The 25,268-nt window shown below is 41.9% G+C and overlaps 1 protein-coding gene and 1 pseudogene across 4 annotated transcripts in view; both read right to left on the reverse strand.

Annotated features, from left to right (window-relative positions):
• The window catches only part of LOC102301036 (seizure 6-like protein), a 107,453-nt gene that overhangs the window by 53,438 nt on the left and 28,747 nt on the right, over nt 1-25,268 (reverse strand). For all 4 annotated transcript variants that reach the window (XM_005928967.2, XM_042223510.1, XM_042223512.1 and 1 more), the window contains exons 2-3: nt 7,874-8,320; nt 4,378-4,517 (exon numbers count right to left, since the gene is read on the reverse strand). In XM_005928967.2, coding sequence (XP_005929029.1) covers nt 4,378-4,517; nt 7,874-8,320 — 587 coding nt within the window. The remainder of the gene's footprint in view (nt 1-4,377; nt 4,518-7,873; nt 8,321-25,268) is intronic.
• LOC121814984 lies at nt 7,478-7,596 on the reverse strand (annotated as a pseudogene).

A 25,268-nucleotide genomic window follows, 5' to 3' on the forward strand; every position in this document is an offset into this window, starting at 1 on the left:
AGTCTCTCTCCAGCCTTCAGCCTTTGGTTCAGCCTAATCTCTCAAAGTCTTTCATGGTAGGAGTGGATGCTTTGGATTCAGGGGTTGGGGCTGTTATTCCAGACCTCTGAGGGTAAGCTTCGTCCCTGTGCATTCTTTTCTCAGTGCCTCTTTCAGATTGAAAGAAACTCTGACTTGGGTGACCGTGAACTGCTAGTCAACAAACGCATTACACTGGCTGGATGGAACATCCATTGGTCGTTTGGACCGACCACAAGAACCTGACGTACCTGCACGCAGCCAAGAGCTTAAACTCTTGCGAGGTCAGGTGGGCTCTGTTTTTCATACAATTTAATCCGACTATCACATAAAAGCCCGGGTCCTGAAAAGTGACTCCATTAACTCTAGCTCACCAGGTGAATCCGTCTTTGTCAGTCATTGTATACGATAAGTGTACTTACCTTTGTGTCATGTTTTGTTAGGAAACCCAAGAGAGCTGAGCTCTTTTTGTAAATTGAACTGAGATGAGTTTGTGTTTGTTGCCACCGACCACAGGAAGGATTCAGTACATGGGAACTGGGAGGTCATCACGGAAGAAATCACACACTATGGATTGTTTGCAATACATGGTTTTTATTTGTTTATTTGTTTTGTAAATGTAAATAAACACACTGTCGCCAACTCTAAAGTTCCAGTGTTTGGGTCCTGCTTTCTGAAACCCAACATTTTACTTCCTACAAACCATCAATGTGTCTTTTAGACCCCATCCCTATAAGACTCCTCAAAGAAGTCAACGTTAAATATGATCAACCAATCTCTAATAATTGGCTGCGTATCTGACTTCAACCTGGCAGTAGTTAAACTGTTACTTACCATCTCTTGCCCAATTGTCTTAGCTAATTATAGGCCAATCTCCAACCTTCCTTTCATCTCAAAAAAAGTTGAAAGCATTGTCAAACAGCTAACCGATTATCTGCAGAGGAAGGGCTTATTTGAAGAGTATCAGTCAGGTTTTAGAGTTCATCACAGTACAGAAGCAGCTTTGGTGAAGGTTACAAATGATCTTATGGCCTCTGACATTAGACCAGCGGTCGGCAACCCTGGGCACTCGTGCCAGCTGTGGCACGTGAAGGGTTAACTGATGGCACGACCATAGCTGGACTGGCTATGGTCGTCCAGCTATGGTGATTTTTTGTTTTTACCGGCCAATGGTTTTTGTTGCTGTTGTTGTTGTTTTTGTAATGGTATAAACAATGAGAGGTGGTGGATTGGCTAGATGCTGGCCGATGTGTAAAAATAACTCAGTTGTTTGGTGGTGGCTATTGCGGAGCTTCCACAGAGGCCAGCAGGTGGATGAGGCGTACTAGCTAGCATGACGGAGTTTCTAAACAGCTGGGTGGGTGCTATGATGTTACTGATAGTGAACTTTATTTTATTCATAAGGTTAGTTAGTAACCTTAGTTGCCAACCGTCCCGTAAAAAACGGAATCGTCTCGTATTCAGAGAAAATATTACGCGTTTCATATTAATAATAATAATGATAATGGATTGCATTTATATAGCGCTTTTCGAGACCCTCAAAGAGCTTTACAATTCCACTATTCATTCACTCTCACATTTACACACTGGTGGAGGCAAGCTACAGTTGTAGCCACAGCTGTTCTGGGGCAGACTGATATTGAGCTGAAAAGGAACGCAGTTTGTCCCGGACTTCATCTACAATGGAAAAAGACACAAGCTGGATTTATTCTGTGTCTTTACGCTGTCAGCTGCCTCTTCTCTCATTCTCTCTCCCCCTCCCTCTCCTATTGCTACTTTAATCATGAAACTGATCAATGATCAGCTGATCGGCTTTTCTCTCTTGCTTGTTTATTGCTCACTTTCCGCCAGAAAGAGGAAACCAGCGGATGTCACGCTAAACAACAGCAACATATTTAAGACTGATCAGCTGTTGTTAGAATTTATTTAATATTAAGTTCTAGTATCAGCTGATGTTTGCTGGAGCCACAGTCGTAAAAGCTGCTGGTCATGATATCGGTTTGGTTATGTGGTGAGAGGGAAACATGAAGATGAAACCAGGAGATGTCCTTACTGAATCATCAGAGCTGAACAGGTGATGGACAAACAGGTTTACCTTTTAGGTGACATGAATGAGTTGAAGGGAAGTTATGAACTGTTTCTGAGAGACAAATAACACCAGGATCCTTTGTAGCTGACAGCTGGTAACTGTGCAGGGGCGGGTCTGGCAAAGTTTTGCCAGGGGGCAAGGTAGGGCATTAACAGGGAAAGGGGGACACAAAGATATACTTTTCTTTCTTATTCTCATTTAAAATGTCTAGCTTTTAATAAATATCTGAATCGTACAACCAAAGTTTTCATCTGATGTAAAATGTATAGAAATCATACATATACCAACAAGACAGTGTACATCACTGTCACAACAGCGTTTGTTTTCATTGTTGTGAGGAGACCATAAATAGCATTTGCATTTTTGTTGTACAGTTCATTTGCTGTTATGGATAAAAAGTGTCTTTTTTTGTTTCAAAATAGCTGATAACTATTCGCTGATAGCTGCCAACATCTGCGAACAAATATAATTCTGTAAAGTTCTTCTATATAGTGTGTAACTGTTCATATAGAGCGTTATTAAATTTATTGCTAATGCAATCACATGGCACATTGACTTCTGAGGAAATTTTAGACAGCACTCATCATCAAAAAGGTTGCCGACCCCTGCATTAGACTCATCTCTGTGCTTGTCCTGCGAGACGTCAGTGCAGAGTTCAATACTGTTGGCCATAATATTCTATTAGAGCAATTACAGCATGCTGTAGGTATTACAGGTACTGCACTGCAGTGCTTTGAATCATATCTATCTAATAGACTCATGTAAATGCAGAGTCCTCTTCACACACTAAGGTTAATTATGGAGTGCTACAGGATTCCATGTTTGGACCAGTTATGTTTACATTATACTTGCTTCCGTTAGGCAGTCTCAACAGAAGGCATAGCATACATTTTCAGTGTTATGCAGATGACACCCAACTTTATCCATCCTTGAAGATAAAGTTGGAAAAGTGTCAGAGTGACACTGAAAAACTAGTTCATGCATTTATTACTTTCAGGCTGGACTACTGTAATTCGATATTATCAGGATGTCCTAAAAACTCCTGAAAAGGCGTTTCCCTAAAAACCGTGTGACAAATAGCCAGCCAGTCCAAAATGCTGCAGCAAGAGTACTGACATAGACTATAAAGAGAACATATTTCTTGTATATTGGGTTTCCTTCATTGGCTCCCCGTTAAATCCATAATTGAATTCAAAATCCTGCTCCTCACATACAAGGTCTTGAACAATCAGGCCCCATCTTATATTAAGATGAGAGGCTGGATCCAGGGGTGGATTTGGGAGACAGATCTCTACAGGTATCTACTTTTAACTTTAGGCTTAAAACTGTCCTTCTTGCAAAGCATATAGTTAGCAGTGAATCCTCCCTTAGTTATGTTGCAATAGGTATAGGCTGCTGGGGGATTCCCATGATGTACTTCTTCTTCAGTCACCTTTCTCACTCAGTATGTGTTTTTACACCTCTCTGCCTTGAATCATTATTTATTATTAATCTGTGACTCTCTCCCACAGCATGTCTTTTGTCCTGTCTTCCTCCCCTCACCACATTGGGATATCTGGTTTGAGCCTCTGGGGCTTTCCAAGCTCTCCTCACCCCAGCCCCAACCCCCTCAGCGCCTGGTCTTTCTGGAGTGCCTGAGTGGGCATTTTTTGTGTGCTTGCTGGCCTGCTCTCTTGGGAGTTGTGGTCTGGGCTGGCTTGGGCTTCTACATCATGTCGTGGGGGTTCCACCAGTGTGCGGGTGGTTCTCAGGGTCTGTGGTCTGTCACCGGCAGGGTCGGTTGGCCACTGCCTCTGGTCCCTCGACTCCCCCACCATTGGCTGTTGGAGCTCCGTCCAGGGCCTCCCTCGTCCCCCAGGGCATGGTTGCCATTGGGACATATGGCCTCAGATTTTCAGCTCTTTTGGATGCAGTGTTTGGTTGGGGTCCCCTGGGTCTTTGCCTATCTGCCTCTGACACTAACTTTTGTGCATACTAACATAAAGCATCTTTGAGTTCTGGACTAAAGAAGTGACATAATATATAAAGAAAACATTTAAAACATTTAAAAGCATAAAAATATTTGAGGATCATACAGAAATGAACAGCATTACCATTAGCTGTTACAAGGAGGCAGAGTTTAACTTGGGTTAAGCCACAACTACAAAACACAGCAGCATGCCTTTACAAAATACTGTTCAGTAAGATAACCAGCAACCCAGCAAAGAGTCATTATGCTATAAATGCAGTTGGGCTGTATGTAATGTCATTGACATGTTGCTGATGTGTACCTGCAGCTCGACTCCATAGCCAGTGTACACAGTCACAGTGTAGGTACAGCGTAGGAAGGTACCGTCTGGAAGAGGAGGGTCATCAGAGGAGTCAATGTATCCTTCTGGATCAGTAAAAATCACCATGCAGCTGGATGCAGCTGGAGGGAAAACACAGGAATTTATATTGCATTGGCCTTTATTTATTTTTTGTTCTATCCTGCCCTGTAATCCGTTTACTGTGAGCCTGACTGGAAAGTCACTGGAAGCCCTACTGCATATAATTAAAGATGGAAGTTACAAGGATCTAAACTGCTACACTGAAGAAAAAGTGGGCAGTGAAGACTCTTAAGCTGTGACTTGATATAAATAATCATGTTCTCTATTCCTCTAAAGATTTTAAAAGGCCTGTGGTGTTACTGATTAAATATCCTGGTTTAAAAGGCATAATGTGACTAATTAACTGATTAACTACAATTTTGTTATTTTGCAGAATAATATTTACAGAAAAACATCGACAGTTATTAAAATACCAACAATATAAATTGTATGAAGCTGAATTAATATCAAAATAAAAGCTTATAATAATCTTTGTACATTCACTTTAGAAACAAGCGCATATACGCAGAAATCTCAGTTGAGTTTATCAGTACCCTGCTACTTGTTAGCAGGGTACGGAAGCTGATTGGAATACAAATGGTGATTTTTTTTCACAAACTCATTTTTTAAATTTCACAGGTGAATTAATTCTGATCTGATGACAGGCCCAATTCAGAAGTTGTTATATTTCATCGCATGAAAAATATGAATGGTTATGAAAAGGTAGTTTTAGCAAAACATTCTTGAGGTATTAAAATACAATTTCTTTATTTAAAATTTTGATATGGCAGCTATAATTAAAAGAAATGAAACTGGTTAAACAAACAATATGTGAGGTAGAAGTTTTTTGCAGAGTGGAGATGAACAGTAGCTGCTGACAGACTAAAGCGTGTTGTTCCTAGAGTATTTAAAAGTAGAATGGGAGACAGAGCCTTCAGCTTCAAGCCCCTCTTCTGTATAACCAGCTTCTAATTTGGATTCGCCAGACAGATACTGTCTCTACTTTAAAGTTTAGGCTTAAAACTTTCCTTCTTGCTAAAGCATATAGTTAGTGCTGGATCAGGTCAGCTTGAAGTTATTGATTTTGAAGCAGGAGCTTCATTCGTGGTCAGCACACTCTTAGTCTGTGGCAATTTAAAACTCATTTCACTCTCTACATTGACATTGGTATTCCAGCAGTTTCCAGTTCATGGCAGGCTTGAGCCTTGGTGGTTCCTGGGTTGTTCCTTAATATCCTAACCAGTTTCTTCCAGACCTTGGCAAAAAAGGTAATAGTCCTGGCTTTGTCAAGGTGAAATACATTGTAGACCCCAACTCAATGATTTAAGTCAATGTATTTATATATTTGAACCTGTATGTATAAACGTTTGACCCTGTGTAGATTAGAGAAAATAAAAACTAAATTCAAACTTGTGTAGCGGAATCTTGTTTTTTAAGTAATTTAATGTGTATGTTGAACAATTATTCTGGTATAGAGAAAGAATCTTTCAAACAACTTATTACATGCCCCAAATTATCATGATATTCATGATATGATTAGTAGATATAAACCTCTGACCATTGCTGTATGCTGCTTTTTGAGCTAATACTAGGCTGGATTAGTCCAAAGTAGAGAACCACGAAAAGATACTTCCTGGGGTAACATAAAAAAAAAGAAATTTTACATGAAAACATTTGATTGCTATTTGTTTGACTTAATTATGGCAGCATACTAAAGCCTTTGATAAAGTTGTCATGTACACTGTGTTGCAGGCAGAGGTAGGACCCAAATGCAGGACTCAGACATGAAACGGATAAACTAAGGTAGGCAGCTTTATTAGCTGTAACAAAAATACGCAAAAAAACAAGAATGCAGAATCTAGAAACTGGGAACTGGGAACTAAGTTACAAACACCTGGGAATTAACCAGGAAGTTATGGGAAATTAGGGAAACATGGCACACAAGGAAATACTCATCAAATCGGAACAACATGACAACGAGCAGCGAAAGACTGAGTACTTAAATACACACACAGGATAACAAGAGGATGGGCAACAGTTGAGAACACAGGAGGAACAGATCAGACAGGAGAAGCAAAACTGAACACAGAATGAGAGAATGTCAAAATTAAACAGTAAGTACGAAAACCAAGGAGACCAAGACTAAGACACATGGGCTTGATACTGAGACTGGGAAGAACCAGACATGGGAACATAACTGACTGGGGAGACAAAAAGGGAACACTGAACACGGAGACAAGAGTTAAACAAATATGAAGACAAGGCTGAAAAACATAGAACGTGGAACATAGGGGAGGGGATCTTAGTACTGACTTTTAAAGCTTTGAATCATGACGCTCCTGCCTATATTTCTGATCTCTTAGAACGTCACACTCCCTCTTGCAGCCTGAGATCGTCTAATCAAAGGCTGTTGGTAGCTCCCCGAACACATTTTAAAACCAGAGGTGATAGATCTTTTAGAGAGGTGGCCCACAGGTAGTGGGATTCTCTCCCTCCATCTCTACATTGCCTGGATTTTATTTATTCATTTAAACATCATCTTAAGACTCATTTATTTAGACTAGCTTTTAATTAGATTTGTGCTGTATGTTTGATTGTACTGTTTTATGTTTATCTGTTTTATATTATTGTGAAGCACTTTGTGGTTTTTATCATGTGAAGAGTGCTATATAAATCAAGTAAAGTAAAGTAAAGTAAGGGACGCATGGAAACAGAACTGAAAGACAAGAAATTATATAACACAAAGCAGAAAACAACGAAAAGAACCAGAACAAATAGTGAATTATATAGTGCTTTTCTACTCTATCTGAGCACTCTAAGTCCTTTAGACAACTTGCCTAATTCACCCATTTGCACAAGCACTTTATTTCTGTGCTCCTTCTCTCTAACATTCACACGCAACATGGGGTTATTATCTTGTCCAAAGGGTACTTGGCATGCAGACTGAAGCAGAAGGGGATTGAATAACCAACCTTCCAATTATTTTGTGACCTGTTTTCCCAGCTGAGCCACAGCCACCCCAATCTTACAGCACCTGGTATTCCCAGGCGATCTCCCATCCAAGTACTATCCATGCCCGATTTGGCTTAGCTTTCAAGATCAGACGAGATCGGACATGCTCAGGGTGGTATGGCCGTAAGCTGTGTCTAATGAACACTAAATCTTAGAATATTACTTAAACCAGAATCAAAATGTACAAATAAACACTGGGTTACAGACCCAGGACCATGACAAAAAGTACTTTCCTGTAACTGATTTGCTCATGCATTAGAGGTGCTTTGGAATTTCCAGGATACAGCGGGAAGAATAACTACAGCAAAGTAAATCTGGTGTCTCGCTGTCTTTTTTTATTGAAAAAAAAAACTAGCCTAACAAATATTTCGTTTAGTTAAACAAAGTTGTAACTATTTTTAAATACCTGCTGAAGTTGATTCTATCTCTGCGTCAAGGTCTGGCCTCATGCTCACAGTGGTGATCTCAGCCTCCTGCTCAGGGGTGTGCATCTCTGTGTGAGGCATCCGAGAATGTGCGTCTGTAGGAAGTGGCTGAGTTGGACTGCTGCCTTGCCCTGATGCTGCAGTTGATGCGGGGGACTTTACCCGCCTCGGTAATCCTCTGCTTTGATGCTCCGGGGTATGATTGATGGAAAGTCCTCTGCCCAAAAGAGGGAGCAGGTTCTGTGGCAGAGCAGAAGGGAGGATGCCCCCTTTCTGGGAAACCAGTTGTCCTTTTTGAGCCAGCACTGATTGTTGCAAACCACCAGTCACGGCACTAGAGTTTTTTTCTTTGGGGCTGCCTTGCTTTGTGCTCCTTGATGGCAATACTGGAGACCTGGCAGACGGCATTATTGTGGAGACTTCTTTATCTGAAAAGCATGGAAAATAAGGGATTAATCATTTGAACTGGCAAAGCAGTTGAGAAAGTTTTTTTATAAAGTGTTGGGAGTATGGTTCTTGGTGGTTCTGTCACTGTTCTGCTGGTCTTATCAGGAGTGGAGTTATCTGGTCGGCACAGCTAGTCCCAGTTAAGCTGTTGCATTCACAACATAATGAGCATGCACACATACACACATGTACACTCTCTCTCTCTCTCTCTCTCTCTCTCTCTCTCTCTCTCATTTTCACATCTCAGTGATGACATCAAATTCACATAAGGCTTTTCTTAGCCACTTATCCTAATCCCAACCATTAGAAATTAATGCCTCATCCTAACCCTTACCCCTAATCTAACCACAACCATATTTTGAGCCTAGAGTAGTATAGAGGCATGTCAATTTTGGGTCCTCACAAAGATGTTTAAACAAGTACACACACACACATGTATACATTGTAGTAGACAAGGCAGTTAAGCATGACAGGAGAGAAGGATTAAAATACCATCTCCAGCAGCTTAGTTCAAAAACAGCAAACACCAGCATTTACACCTACATCCTCCAGCTCCTGCCACTAACACTCTGCAGTCACCCTCAATAAGCAGCCATACAGTCTGGCCTAAAAAGTGCTCATGATGCAGCCTCAACATGATTTAATAATTTATAGTCATTTACATACTCCTCAAGCAGGAGAAGAACTAAGAGAGCACAGCTGCTCTCATTTTTATCACAAGGAAATAAATCAGTGAAAATATCCTCTCTGTGTTGTCAACACTCTGAGAGCTTTCTTCTCATTTTGCCGTTTTCCATCTTGAGACAGAAAATAAATAGTCTTTTTGTAAGAGAAAATTTTTTTTCTAGATGTACCTGCATTATGCTCAACTTGTCACACCATCATCAAGAAATTCATTTAAACTTTCACAGCTTGTGATTACTTAGGCAGCTACACAGCAGTAGTTGTCAATACAAGCACTCATACACACACACACACAACCTCGTATTCATATCTTACTGAGGACATCTTACTGATTTAATGCTTTCTCTAGCCGTCATCAAAAATGAATGCCTTTATCCTAAACCTCACCATAACCTAATTGTAACCCTGACACTAAAACCACATTTTTAGCCTCAAAAATGCCTTGAAATTTGCGGGGACGGGCATTTTGTCCCCAGAGGTGACTGTTAATCCCCACAAGTATAGTAGCATGCCAATTTTCTGTCTTCACAAAGATGTGTAAACATGTACACAGACATTTAGCTGAATTCTTTGCAGGCAACATTAGTTTTCTAAAGATGCTGAAAACTTTTGCTCCTGATACAGATCTGCTGTATTAGTGTGCTTTTGTTTTGTTTTTTTCAAGTTCTTTAAGTGATATTTTTAGACAAAATTATGCTTATTATACTGATCCAGAAGCCAAACATATACAAAAATAGTATCACTTCGTTCTGGATTAAGTCATATTAGACTGCTGTATATACCTGGATCTGGGTCACCTGGGTTGTCAAAAATTAGTGGAAATTACCTGTTACCCCCTAAATTTTAACCTATCCCTTCTTAGGTTTTCTGCATCCTTTCACAATCTTATAGTTAGTTAGTGACAAAGTATTGTCACTTTATAATCTCAGAATTTATAATCAATATCATCATTATGTCCAGAGATGCATCTTTTCACCAACTGCAGGATCCCTGTAGGAAGAATATAGACATATTTATTAGATATAATTTTGAACCACCACAGGAGCTCAACCTGTCAAGTCCCATCAGAAGCTGTAATTCACTTAATGATGCAGTGACAAAAAATAACAAGCTTCATCCAGCAGTTTTTAAACACCACAGACCATTAGAAATAGGTTCAATCTTTTCCTATTAATTGGGGAGGAGGAGGCGCCGTTGGGGACGGGTGCAGTGTGTGCTGGGCGGCTGCCAGGGGTGGAGAGCCTGGTGGCCCAATCCCCGGCTACCAACACTAGTGACTGGGACATGGAACGTCACCTCTCTGGTGGGGAAGGAGCCTGAGATAGTGCATGAGATCAATAGGTACCAGCTCGATTCAGTTGGGCGGCTTGGGTTCTGGAACTAGTTTCCTGGAGAGGGGCTGGGCTCTGTCTAAGTCTGGTGACTGCCCTCAGTGACAGACGGCAGGTTGAAGTGGGTATTTTAGTATCCCCTCAGATTGCTGTCTGTGCATTGGGGTTTTCCTCGGTGGACGAGAGGGTTTTCCCCTGTGCCTTTGGGTCAGAGAACAGGTCCTGACTGTTGTCTGCGCCTAAGTGCCAAACATCAGTTCAGAGTACCTAGTCTTCTCGGGGTGCTTAAAGGGGCTCCACCTGGGGACTCTGTCATCTTATAGGTCCAAATGGAACATGTTCAGCACACTTCCGCTGCAGTTTTCATGCTGCACTGAACTGGGGCAGAGAGATGGTTGATGCCTGTCGTGGTGGTAACCCCCGAACTAGATGGTAGATCCCAGAGGTGAAGGTTAAGTTAGAACCATTAGGTTAAAGATGGTCTCCTGTTGGGCTTGATTAGCCTGCGGGACTCCAGAGGTAGCTGATAGGTAATGACAGGCCAAAGGGAATGCGGCTGGGGCAGTGGCTAATGCAAAAACTCAGGTGTGGGAGGAGTTCGGAGAGGCCGTGGAAAAAGACTTTAGGACTGCCTCGAAGAGATTCTGGCAAACCATCATGTGAGTCAGGAGGGGAAAGCGGTGCTCTACATGCACTGTGTATAGTGTGAGTGGAGTGCTACTGACTTCAACTGAACAAATACTTTGAGGACCTCCTTAATCCCACCCACTGACACATGTTCTATAGAGGAAGCAGAGTCTGGGGACTGGGGTCTATACCTGGGGGTGAGGCAGTGAAACAATTCCTTGGTGGCAGGGCCCCTGGGGTGGATGAGGTTCACCCTGAGTTTCTGAAGGCTCTGGATGTTTTAGGACTGTCTTGGTTGACATGCCTCTGCAATGTTGAGTGGCGATCAGGGGCAATACCTCATTGATTGGCACACTGGAGTGGAGACTGCAGGGTGTGCTCCAACTATAGAGGGATCACACTCCTCAGCCTCCTCATTTCGTCCAAGTGGGAGGAATTTACTGCCTCAAGTGGAGGAATTTAAGTATCTCTTGGTCTCATTCACGAGTGAAGGGAGAGGGGAGGGGGAGATCGGCAGACAGATTGGTGTTGTTGCTTGAGTAATGTGGACCCTGCACCAGCCCGTTGTGGCTAAGGGAGCTGAGTGTAAAAGCAAAGCTCTCGATTTACTAGTTGATCTATGTCCTCAATAGGGATGAGAATCCCAGTAGTCCAATACCTTGGAATCGTTAGTCTGCCTGCCTATCGATCTCACTTACTGGTTCTTACCCCCTCGCTATGATCAACTGATTTCAGTTTGTGTGTCAGAGGAGGAAAATAGTGGTGTGGTTTACAGCGTGAATATGGTACATTACTTTTTTCTATTGCACAAAAGGGTGAGAGCTTGATGGTAAAGTGGAGACTGCTCCAGGACAGAAACTACTGTTAACACAACTTCGACTCTTTTCAAACACCTGCACAGACTAGCTAGCCAAGAATCCAGAGTAATGTTAAAGCTGAGTAAATGCTGACCCCAGTCCAGCACTGTAATAAAGTTAGCCATCATTTGTGGTGAAGCCACCCGCTGCTCCAGCTCAACAGGTAACAAACTGATGAACAGTCAGGTTGCAGCCTCCGTTTCTACCTGTTCATATTTCTAAAGTAGAATCGTTTTGGTAATCACTTTAAAGTCTCTTTGTGCTGGTTTTCATCTTTGATTTGTGTTTTCAGCTTCGTGTTCAGACCCAAATACTAAGAGAAAGATCACTTGTGTCCTCACTAGGATAGGGATTTGTGTTGGTGTGTAGGGCTGTAGCCTTTAGGTTTATATTGTTAATTGGTAATTATGAGGCAGTGTGTATCAGATAATTTTACAGAGTAACATGCAAATAACGTAATGAGTAGTATAATAATTGTCTTTCTCCTGGGTATAATTAAGTAATGTACTGCATTAATTTTAAGAATTTTTTTGTGTAATATGTGTAATAACTTTTTTACTTTAGTTTTTTGGAGTTATGACATCGACACTGATCACAACAAAGGGGAAAGGTAGGGGAAATACCTCCAACATGCACAAACATTTGACATGTAATTATGTAGCATGTAATTATGTAAGCATGTAATTATTTTGCATGAATGTAATATGTTTGATATGCTGTTTAGAGATGACTCTCAAAGTGGAGCCATTGAGAATCAATAAGGGAATCAATAAGGAATCGAATATGTAAGTTATATCAATAATGGAATTGGAAACTCACTAGATTACAGCAGCAGATCTGAATTCTCTGATTGATATTTTACTTGCACCTGATTGTTCATCACTACACACTTTCTTTTGGTTCTATCATTTGGACATGACTGCCATTTCGGCAGCTCATTTTGACCTTCCTGCTGGGTCTATCATGCACTAGATTTCTGGTGGTTCTACTCCAGTTTAGTGGATGGTCTGCAGGGTGTGTTTACTGTGCAGGAAGTAATTATTTGATCTTCCACTGCATTTGTAAGTTTGCTCATTACAGAGAAATTAATAGTCTCTAATTTTATGATAATTTTATTGTAATGGAGAGAGATCAAAGATACAGAAAAAATGATAGATTAAGATACATATTTGATCTACTTCAACACAGCCAAAATTGTGGTTCCCACAGATTGGCGGTGTGCCCATGTGGCACACATATTATAGCCAATTAATACATTTCAGATACTCCTGAATTCAACTGATTATGTGCATAAAGGACACCTGTCCATAGAATAATTTTTCCATTCCATGTTTTCTATCACCATGGATAAGACCAAAGGGGAGATCAAAGGTCAAAGATGTCGAAGGACATTAGAGACAAGAGACAGCACAAGACTAGAATGGGTTATACGACCATCAGTAATAAGCATGGTGAAAAGGTGACAACTGTTGGCGGAATCATTTGGAAATAGAAGAAATGTAAAATGAACATCAACTGTTCTTGGTCCAGAGCTCCATGCAAGATTTTTCGTGATATGGTGTAACTGGTCATGAAGACATCGGTATATCAAAATAAAACTACATGGGAGGAACCTGTTAATGACCTGAAGGCAGATGGGACCACAGCCACAAGAATACAATTGGTAACACACTGTCTATAAAGTCCCCTGCTCAAGAAGACAAATGTACAGGTAGGGATGGGTACCGGTATCCGGTGCCACGATGGCACCGGTTCTGACATAAACAGTAGTAACCAGACCGAAAAGCAGCGCACATTTCGGTGCTTTATTTCGGTGCTTTTTTTCCTGAGCTGTGATACACTTTAGATTCTAGCCAATCATTTTACGTTTCCGAGGATAGTAGGCGGGTCCAGGTACGTACGTTCTTTTAGAGCAGAGCTACAGATTAAAAATGCCCAAGGCGAAGCGGTCAAAAGTCTGGCTGTACTTCACAGCAAAAGATGCAAACTCAGCAGCAACAAGTGCTTTAAGCTGATACTGTGATACTGTCAAAGGAGGTAACACCTCAAATCCGATGAAACACCTGGCGACGCATAGCGTTTTTTTTAAAAGCCGAGAAATGCGCCGTATTTGATAGCTTGCTGCGAGACCTCACACCGTGCACATCTACTGCGGGTGGGTTGCCAGTTATCGGACCCGGAGCAACATCCCCCAAAAACCCAAAGAATAGAGTCCTGGCCCCTAGCCCTGCCAGTGTAGCAGAAATGATGACGGATGATGATGGCAGCAGCAGCCGTTCTTCTCTGCGTGAGTAGCTTAATGTTGTTCGTGTGTAATTTACGTTGAGTAGGCTAACCACGTTATTACATTAATGCATGTAAGGTGAACTAGCAAACACCGTCTAGCTTACATGCGGCTGTCTTCTTGTTTGATGGCAGATACTCCCTTCACCCTGGCCAAAAAGGCTAAAATGACCAAAGAAAAAGTGGAAAACAGTTAAACATGAGAGGTTTTTGGACAAAGTTTGTGTTTTTTCCATTGTTTAAGCACTGCTTCCAGCCAAGAGTGATACCATATATGCCCCATAGCTGCAGAAAAGGCTAACATTGTTTTCTTTTTACAAAAAAACAGCTGAACATGAGAGGTTTTTGGACCAATTTTGCGTTCTCCATTCTTTAAGCACCGGTTTGAGCACCGTTTAAGCACCGGCACCGTTTCAAAAGTACCGGTTTGGCACCGGTATTGGATAAAACCTAAACGATACCCATCCCTATGTACAGGCCCATCTCAAGTTTGCCAGTGAATATCTAAATGATTCTGTGCTGTGGTCAGACGAAACCAAAATTGAGCTCTTTGGCATCAACTTGATCTGCTGAGTTGTTTATGAAGAGAGTGCATTTCATAAAACAGAGTGCATTTCATGAAACAAAACTTCAGTAATTCTCTCTCAGCTATCATTAACTTTAGGGGCCACACACTCACACATGAACAATAATGGCTGAAAGAATTGTTTCAAGGTACTTTTTAGTTTACCATTCAATAAATATAAAAAAAATATATTAAAGATTTATCTACTATATCTGTCACAAAATTGTAGCTAATAATAAATTTTTAAACATGGGAAGAAACACTTTTGTTTACTGTGCCATGGTTCTGTGTCATTTGAACCAGCTTTAAGTTTATTGTCTTTTTGTAAATCTCTCTCTCATGCTTCCTCCTCTTTCTCTCTCTCGTGCTTCCTCTCTCTCGTTCTCCCTTGCTCCCTCTCTCTGTCTCTCATATCTGCTTTCCCTCGACCCTTCTGTCAAGCTTGCGTGTCCCATCTTACGTCCCTCTACGTTTCCTGTTTTATTTTGACAGTCTTGTGTTCAATGTTCAGTGTGATTAGTTTTGCTTCCTGAGCGGTATCATGTTCATTTGTGTCAGCTGTGTTCCCATGTGTTTCTACTTCCCTCATTACCCTTCTGTATATTTAAGTCCTCTTTCTCCCTTTATTCATTGTCGGGTCGTCTGTCTTCCTCGCATCATGTTCCTGGAATCAATGTTTTCTCAAGTCTTGGTTTTCTCGGGTTCATGTTAATGTTCACGTTTATATTTAGAGGTTTACTATGTCTGGAAATAAAGAAGAAACTGCCAGGCTGAATAAATAATACTAATAAAACTGTATGACTTGGCCCGTCAGTAGCGGTGGGGTTACTGATGGGTGCGACGGGAGATGTGTTACCCCACCTCAGCTGCCCCGCCAAACTTATCTTTCAGTCCATAACTCATTCCTGCAATGCACTAGTGGATTTAGGCACGGAACAAAGCTTTATGGATGAGACTTTAGCCAGGAGATTGGGGGTCCCGCTTGTTTCCCTGCATATTCCTTTACATGTTGGCCTTGGAAAAATGGCGCCACTGGCTGGAGGGGAGTGTGCATCCGGTGCTGGTCTGGACGGACAATAAGAATCTGTCGTACCTGCAGACAGCCAAACGCCTCAACACCCAGCAAGCCAGGTGGGCCTTGTTTTTTACTCGTTTTGATCTTGTCATCACTTACAGGCCAGGGTCGCGTAACACCAAGCCAGATGCCCTCTCGTGCCAGTTTGCTCCCATTGGGGAGGGGGAGGAGGAGGAGGTGAGGACTATCATCCCAGCCAGCTGTGTGATGGGTGCGGTGACGTAGGAGATTGAGAAGTTGATCAGGGAGGCTCAGAAACTGGAACCTGGTCCCAGTTCGGGCCCAGTGGGCCGACAGTATGTTCCCACAGCTGTCCGGGGCAAGGTCACTCATTGGGTACACACAGCTAAGTTCTCCTGCCACCCAGATAAGAACCGTACCATCAAGTTCTTACGATGCTTGTTCTGGTGGCCTGCTCTGGCGAAAGACGTCCAAGAGTATGTCACTGCGTGTACCATCTCCGCTCAGAACAAAGTTCATAGCTCTCCACTCTTGGGTCAGTTACGGCCAGTTGCTGTCGCCAGCCGTCCATGGTCTCTACCGGTGGACTTTGTCACCGGGTTTCCACCATCTTCAGGTAATACTGTTATACTTACCATTGTTGACCGCTTTTCCAAGGCAGCCCATTTTGTGGCCCTGGCTAAACTCCCATCTGCCTTGGAAACTACTAAACTCCTCGCCCAGCATGTTTTCCGTTTACATGGCATTCCCCAGGACATTGTGTCGGACCGAGGGCCCCAGTTCACTTCCTGGGTATGGAAGGAGTTTTGTGCTGTACTGGGGGCCCGGGTCAGTTTGTCTTCTGGCTTTCATCCTCAGACGAATGGCCAAGCAGAGAGGGCGAATCAAGAACTGGAGGCCATGCCTGTGTCGTCTCATCTAACCAGTCCACTTGGAGCGAGCAGTTGGCCTGGATTGAATATGCCCACAACGCCAGTACGTCGACTGCAACGGGTGTGTCACCTTTTGAAGCCTCCCTAGGTTACCTACCTCCACTCCTGTCCATCATGGAGGGTGAGCTTGCCATACCATCTGTCCAACATCATATTCGTCGATGTCGGCGCGCCTGGAAGGCAACTAGGGCGGCCTTGCTTAGGACGGCGGAACGGAACAAGAGCTTGGCAGACCATCGCCGCACCCCAGCGCCCGCTTACTGGGTTGGCCAGAAGGTATGGCTCTCAACCAGGTACATTCCCCTTCGGACTGAGTCCAAAAAGCTGGGCCCCCACTTCATTGGGCCTTTCCCTGTTCATTCGGTCCTCAATCCAGTGATGTTGAAGTTGTCTCTGCCCCGCAATATGCGGATTCATAATGTGTTTCGTGTTTCTCAGGTGAAACCAGTCCAGACCAGCCCGCTGTGCCCACCTGCTGGGTCCCCACCACCTGCCCGGATTATTGACGGCGCACCTGCATATTCCATAACACAGATTATGGACGCTAGGCGACGCGGTAGGGACTTCCAATATTTGGTGGACTGGGAGGGGTATGGTCTGGAAGAGCGTTGCTGGGTGCCGCGATCCGCTATTCTTGATGACAATATGGTGAGAGAATTCCGCAGGCAGCACCCAGACAAGTTTGGTCGGTCACCGGGAGGCTCCCGTTAAAGGGAGGGTACTGTCATGGTCCGACAGCCCTCGCCAGGCTGCCTGCCCGTGTGTTTTTGTGTGCGTGTTGCTCCCTCCCCCTCTCTTCCACTCTCTCTCTCGTAAAGGGATTGTTTACCTCCGAGCGGTGACGAGCATTCCCGAGAGTGTTCCCACACTGAGGCTGGCCGCACCTGTTGCAGATCGGAGCTGGCCAGCTGTAGCCAATTATCCGCAATCTCCAGCACTGCCTTCTTAACAGGGAGATCAAGCTTCAGTCAGCACTGGATCATTGTGTGAAGCACGGTAGAGCAGCGCAGACGTTTTTTTGTGGCAGTTTACGTTGAGCTGAGGATTGTTTAATTACGTTGCGTGTGTTTGCCATTAGCAAGGAAACGGAGCGAGATCACAGGAGCTGGACAGCCACTTGGGATTACTGTTTTGGAAGGAGTCACTACGTGTGTTTTCACTTCACGGGCACGAGCACTGCTAAGAGGAGAAGGAGGAGACCACACCTGGGCACCCATCACTTTATATACATATATATTGAACTGTTGCACCTTTACCGCACTGTAAATAAATCCACTGCCTTCTCCAAAAGGAGCCGTGCTGTTTTCCACACCTACCCTGACAGAATATTTCACAGCTTCACCTCCATGTACGTCTTATCCTGAAAAACAAGCTTCAAGGACAACTAACCTCTCTCTAATGACAAAATACAGTTCCAGAGCAAGTTGATGTTGTGTTACATTTTCTTCATGTTGAATATCAGCTTCCACTTAACTATAAATCTTAACTACAAGTCAATTTTTTGTTTGTTTTTTTTACTTTAGACTATTGTTCCATTGTATTAACAATACAATAATGTAAAATGATATTGAAAGCTGAGGTTATTCTGAAAAAAACAGGCAAAAGCATTCACTTAATTTCTGGCCCTTTTACAGACAAAATTACCAAATAGGTCCAGGCGGCCTGTATGATACTTAGTCAATAAAGGGTTGGGAGACCAGCAGCATATACAAACACCATCATGGATGGTGACATGCTCTCCCAATCACAGATGGGAATTGGAAGGTTCACCTGCAATATCACTGTGTGTGAATGGAGCTGGAATTTTAGATTTGCCACACATGGAGTAAAAGTTTCAATGGAAGGAACTGAGAAAAACAAGACAAAGTTGAAGAAAAACTGCCCACATGACTGCTGATAATACACACAACTATGAACTGCTGCAGGATGTGGGAGAGACAGACAGCAGTGGTGGGAAGGAGGAACATTAAAACAAGGAGGGAGAAGAGAACATGGAGGATCAATGAAACTGTTTTTAGTGTGGGAACGCATGAAAATCGGGTTAAGGAAAAACAAAAACCTGAGGCCGACTGACTTGAAGCGGAGGTTGAGAAAGGTACCTAAGCATCGCAACAAAAGTTAAAAGATGAAAATAAAACAGAATGCATTACCCGCCTACTAACACACACACACACACAGTGAAGACCAGCTTACACTCACAAACATGCCCACATCTCTCATTACTGTTAAAACTGGAAAACTTGACACTGGCTACCAAATTCTGAGTTCATCCACTGCTGACAGACTCCAGTTAACCTGTTGTCCTGCAGCCTGGAGAATTAGCTTTTTAATAGAGTGGTGCTATACCAACCAATGATCAGTTAATAAATTTAGTGGAAATATATTAAAATCGTAAGATGACTGAACTGAACAACACAGTCTGACAAATGATTGAACAACACAACAGTTCAGTCTGATCCTTCATACTTCATACAATATGAAGGCACAAATGAGATGGTTTCACCTCTCTTCGCTCTCAACTCGCGAGTTTGTTTGTTGTTCAAGAGAACAGTGTCCAGTATGTTGGCTGTTATACTTTTTTGCATTTGAAAATAAAAGTTGGGCTGATTTTAACATCATTACAAAAAGTGTTGTTAATTATTTTTTATCATATTCATGGTACCACAAATTGTTTTTTCATTTAGTTGAACTTGAAATGTTTGTCAGTAGGTAAACAATTAGTATTGTACAGTGAGAAATATCAAGTTATTCTTAATACTGCAGACTTGCAATGAACAAGTTGTCCTAACAGTCATCTTAAGTAAGCTTTACTTACTTACTTTGCTTTTTTGAGGCAACGAGTTTCCTCAGTTTTTGAGTTCTGGGAACTAATTAGATTTTACAGTATACTTCTTCAGAAACCTATTGAATGAAAGGAGAAACGCCTTCAAAAAAGTTAAGTCCAGCCCTTCTTTCCTTCTTAAACAAACGTGAACACTCCATTTGGTTTGTTCTTCAAACAAAGACCTTAAAAAAGAAGGCATGAATTCATAGAACATCTTTGATATGCGCTTGACCCTGGTAAAATATGAAACAACACACTAGAATCAATGGGAAATGTTACAGCATAGAATAAATGAGTCTCTAAGTGGGGAAAGTAAGAATTACTGGATGTATATTTTGAGTGAAGAGACTGTGTACCTTCTGTCTGACTTGTCTTCACAGCTTGAGATGAAAAACAGATTAAATACCACACTGAGACAAATAAAGGAAACAAGCCTAACAACAGATCTTTTTGGTGTGACTGGGCTGCATGGCAAAATAAGAGCTGCCATACAATCACAATGGAAATGCACTATAATGGTCTGTGAGAGTGTGTTTCTAAATCACATTCATGATATGATTAAAATAAAATAAAAGCAGAAAACAGAATTGTGGTAAAATATCAGTAAAGCAATTTGTTACCTGAACACCATGTGTTGTTAAGTTATCTTTATAGTGTGGATAGACTTTTCTAGGAAGTGTTTGGGCCATGGATGACTGTTGCTTTGTCCTTAACTGTCCTCCAGTGAATGCTTCAAACCTTTATTTTGTTGTTCTACTCATTCCAGTTACCCTCTTTCTGGGAAGAGTGGCATAATCTGACTTTGAACTATGTAAGCAATGATTTCTAATGAGAAAGACATGTTCCTTTACCAGTGTTGGGGAATAACGAAATACATGTACCGCCGTTACGTATTTAAAATACAAAATATGAGTAACTGTATTCCGTTACAGTTACCGTTTAAAAAGGTGGTATTCAGAATACAGTTACTTTGTTGAAATGAATGGATTACACAGTGGTATTTTCCTGTTCCATTAGGCTATGCTCTCTCTATTTTTGGTGGAAACCCAAACAAAACACGCATTAAGAGGCTCTAATGTCTGTGTCTCAATCTCGCGGCCCATGTCACCTCTACTTAATGACGTGAAGAAATATTTTTAAAAAATTATTCAAAAAAATTAATTGATATGAAGGCAATAGGCAGAGTGTTACAGGCATAGCCCTAAAGAATGTAGCCTCATGGGCAGTGTAGTCCGTGCTGCAGGGAGAATGGACTGCCATTCCCATTATGTGTCTGTAAGCGAGGGAGGGAGAAAAAAGGAGGGAGTCACAAAGTACGAGTTGTCACCGAGAAGAAACGGGAGCTGGAAGCATGTAAATATAATAATAACCTCTGCAACCAAAAAGAGTGCCTGACAAGCCCAGTTGTAAGTAAGCTATTAAGACTCGACTGTACACTGTGTTCGTGTTTTCCTCCGAAACAATAAGTTCAGTTGGAGCAGCCTTTCAATGCCTCTCTCTGTCTCTCACCTCTCTCTGTCTCTAGCTAGCAAAGTTGACCCAGAGAACAAAGTAAAGCTAGTTTTCTGCTACAAGCCCGACACGGAACCCGATGTTTTAGCCAGAGGTCACTTTACGGTTTTATGTCTTTACGGTTCGGAGCCGCGAACCTGTTTCATATACCCGCGGAATAGTTTTGTATACAAGATCGCTGCTAAAAGTGCAGCCTTACCTAATGTCCACCCTACTGTTACTCATTTTATATTAAGATTTAAAAATCTAGTTGGTATTGGTATGGCGAATAACCTTCAGTAAAAGTAATAAATCACACAGCAATAGTACATTCATGTAGTTATAAAAAGCATGATAATATAAGTAATCCAAAGTATTCAGAATACGTTACTCTCATTGAGTAACGTAACAGAATACGTTACAAAATACATTTTGGGGCATGTATTCTGTAATCTGTAGTGGGATACATTTTAAGAGTAACCTTCCCAACACTGTCCTTTACAGACAGAGCAAATGGAAACGCTCCTAAACAGAATCATGAGAAGCTCAACATGTATCCTTGAGTTTGGTTTAAAACTCAAAGTCTGCTGAAGATATAATATAATTAATTTCCTGTCATATTCTCAAGTAATGTGCCGACAGCTTCCATAGCTACTCTGCAACTTAATTAATTTCATTCAATCACTGGGCAAATAACAAAAACCAGACCTGACCATTAAAGCACAGGTTGTGTTACTGTTGTTACCCAGTAAACATGATGATGGCTGGCAGACTTGTAGCATTTTTTGAGGTTTGTTTGAGGGAAATGTGCTGTGACATTTACTATTTGACAGCTATTATTTGATGGGGCTGTCTTGAGCTGTCTGAAGCGATTGTCAGCCAAGAGACTTCTTACTCACTGCACAGACTAAAACTCATTGATTTAATCGAAATAAGGTCTTATTTTAAGACCTTTACATTTCATTTAAATCGTTATCAAATGCGTTTGCAAATTTTTATCCCACTCCAAGCAACTAGAGCAGCACATTTCAGTGATCAGCACCTTCAGTCAAAATGCAGGAAATAATTACCCTGCTTGCTTTCCAACAAAACTGCTGGAACTGCAGTATCAATACTATCTTTAGAAAAGCAACAACAAATAGTAACAGCAACTGAGCAGCAGTGCATTACCCTCTGAACACTGAGCAGAAAAGGTTAGAGGACATTGCTGGGGCAAGAAAATAACCACTCAGCAGATTAAACACTTTAAACCTAGTAAGGTGGGATTGCCGCCATGGCTGGGATGGCAAAGCTCCTGCCAGAATCTCTGCTCTTCACACATTCACAAGTTAGTTAAAGACAATAGCTGGTATTTGATTCTGGCTTTACTAATATCTCCTAGTTTACCAATATTTACCACTAATGAAATCAGAGTGGGTGGTGTCCTCTCAAGAAATAAAGTAAATTGTGCTAAAATACTTTGGAATCAATATTATACCTGGCCGCACCTATGACTGTGCATTCAAAACACCAACTGACCCGCCATCACCTTTTATGTTCTTATGGTTGATGAATCCAAGTCAATTTCTTTAGCTCTCTGTGCAAATAATATAAACATAATCAAATGAATGGCATGAGTGTGCTCATCACATCATTAGAATAGTTTACCCAACACTGAAGGGTTTCTAGGTTTCTTTTAAATTAAAAGAGGGATTAGTATTGTCATAACCAATGTGCAGGCCAGACTTGAACGCAAGACTTAGAAGATCAGATTCAGTGAGTATGTTTACAGTGATCAAGGGAAGATCCACAATCTCTATTTACACAAAGGTCAACAAAGCAAGTTTGTCTGATCGTGAAAATCCAATGTGTCTGATCACTCTTGGCGCAGGAACAGTCTCTTCTCCATAAATCTCTTGCACACAATTTCCTCTCCTCCAGAGATACATGCTGGGGCTTCTGTGCAGACTAGAAGACAGGCAAGTAATCAGAGAAACAACAGGGAAGCAGACTTACAGATCAGAAGAAGTTTCACTACCACAGTTTATTCAATGCTCAGTTGAAGACTGAAGGTTTGCTCTCACTATAAATAGAAGCCAGATGATTAACAGATCATGAAAAGGTTGGCTTGATTGTTTCACGTGTGCACTGGAGGAGGACAGATCCAAGAAGGAGCCTCCTGGCGCTCACTGGGCTTATTAGGATGTTTGCAACTGAAGTCTGAGCATAATTTTGTTCATAACCACCGTATGTCTCAAGTGGATGACTCAGGACTGTTACCTGGGTCGGTTTCGTCCCGCTGGGCATTTCGGACCAATGACTCAATTTCTCAGGACAGAACCAATGATGCAGGACGGTGGCAGAATGGTAATCTCCTCCACAGTAGTGTCAGCAGTTGAAAATTGTCAGGATAAGGCATCTGGTTTGACATTCCAGGAGCCAGGTTGGTAAGTGTTTACAAAATTCAAACAAGCAAAGAAGAGGGCCCACCTGGCTCGTCTTGAATTCAGTCACTTGGCCGCTTCAGGTATGCAAGGTTTTTCAGTCCAAATTAATTAATGGATCCACTCAGCTCAAGCCAGCAGCATCACTCCTCTAAGTCCATCTTGACTGCCAGCACTTCTGCTCACCACATCATAGTTGTATTACGTAATAAGAGAAAAGGCACAAGGGTGCATTTTACCTTCTTTGCAGAGGAATAAGATGTCTCCAAACCACGAAATCAGAAGCGTCTACTTCCATGATTAACTGTTGGGTGGTAACGAGCTGGATGAGGATGGGTGCAGAAATGATGAGATCCTCGAAAGGAGAAAGGGCCTTTTCTGCCACCTTGATCTTCACTGGGTCAGCTCTGATCAACCCCTTCTCTACAATGTAGCCTAGGTAGGAAACTGAGTCAATGTGAAACTCACATTTTTCACCCTTGACGATCAGCTTGTTTTCCAGCTGGTGTTACAGCACCAGAAAAACATCAATTCATCTCTTCATCTGAGGATTGTTTTACGCTCAGGTGAAAACTGAAGGTTTGCTGTCAGTATAAGTAGAAGCTGATTAGCCGATGACAAACAAGTGGGCTTGATTGCGTTAGGTGTACGCTGGAGGACGGCAGAGATCCCAGAAGGATCCCTCCCCTGCAAAATAAGGCATGGTTAGACACAAACACACCACACATTCATGATGAGAGGGAGAGAGAGAGAAAACCAAAATGAAGAAAGGAAAAGAGAAATGACAGAGATGCACAGGAGGACTGAAGGACCATGACAAGTACACTCATAAATAACAGTATCCTAGTCATTATCTTAGAGTTAAATGTGTTTTTTCATATTAGCATTATGTTCAATGTATTATGAAGGAGTCTGTGAAGGTTCTCAGTCATGCAGGTCATCGTAGTTAAAGGAGCTTGCAAAGAAAAGCGTCTGGACTTCTTTAAGTTGCTTGAAGACATTTCACCTCTCATCCGAGAAGCTTCTTCAGTTCTTCTTCAGCTTTTCTTTGCAAGCTCCTTTGACTATTATGAAGGAGATAAGAGCTAGGATGTCCATCAAATAAAAGCTCAGATCTGTTATATTAGTAAACTTAAAGTTTCATGGATATTGATATTAGTAATTTTATTGTTAATATTAATAATTAACTACCTAACCCTACCTAACACCACCTATACTGTTGTTACTTGCAGCAAAAGTGGTAAACTGACTCTTAACCTGGTGGTTAGCAATCATTTTTCCTTACAACTGATTAACTGGCTCGAATGTATCTGCTGTGAAAGGTCACATGTGCAATAGCATGAAAGGTCATGAGGCAGCATGCGTGTGCCTTTTGTCTGGGAAAGCTTTGATGTTTCAAAGGCTATAGCTGTAGCATAAGTTGTTTTGGGAGCTCGCCAGGGTACAGTGATACCTGGGTGACCTCTCGATCACAATGATCAGATGAAAAGGACCTCTTGCTAGTCCTTGACAAAGGTTTAGTTGAAAATGAGAACACTGACTATAGCTCAGAGTGATCAGGATAGCTGCATCTATTTCAAGAGACAGTTTTATTGATTTTGAGTCTTTGAGTAGCCTGATCCATTATGGCCATCACAGCAACAAGTGTTTGTGCTTTCCTGTCTAGACTGAAGATGGGAGTGTTTAGCTCAGTGTTACAGTGAGTACTTTCTGTTTTAAATGTAATGTTGTTAATTTTTAACTGAGAGGCAACACGGTTCCCACTGTTGCCTCACAGCAAGAAGGTCCTGAGTTCAATTCCACCAGCAGGCCAGGATCTTTCTTTGTGGAGTTTGCATGTTCTCCCCATGTTTGGGTGGGTTCTCTCAGGGTTTGC

The sequence above is a fragment of the Haplochromis burtoni genome, unplaced genomic scaffold, assembly GCF_018398535.1.
Source record: "Haplochromis burtoni strain Fernald_Lab_line unplaced genomic scaffold, NCSU_Asbu1 Contig_113, whole genome shotgun sequence".
NCBI lineage: Eukaryota > Metazoa > Chordata > Actinopteri > Cichliformes > Cichlidae > Haplochromis > Haplochromis burtoni.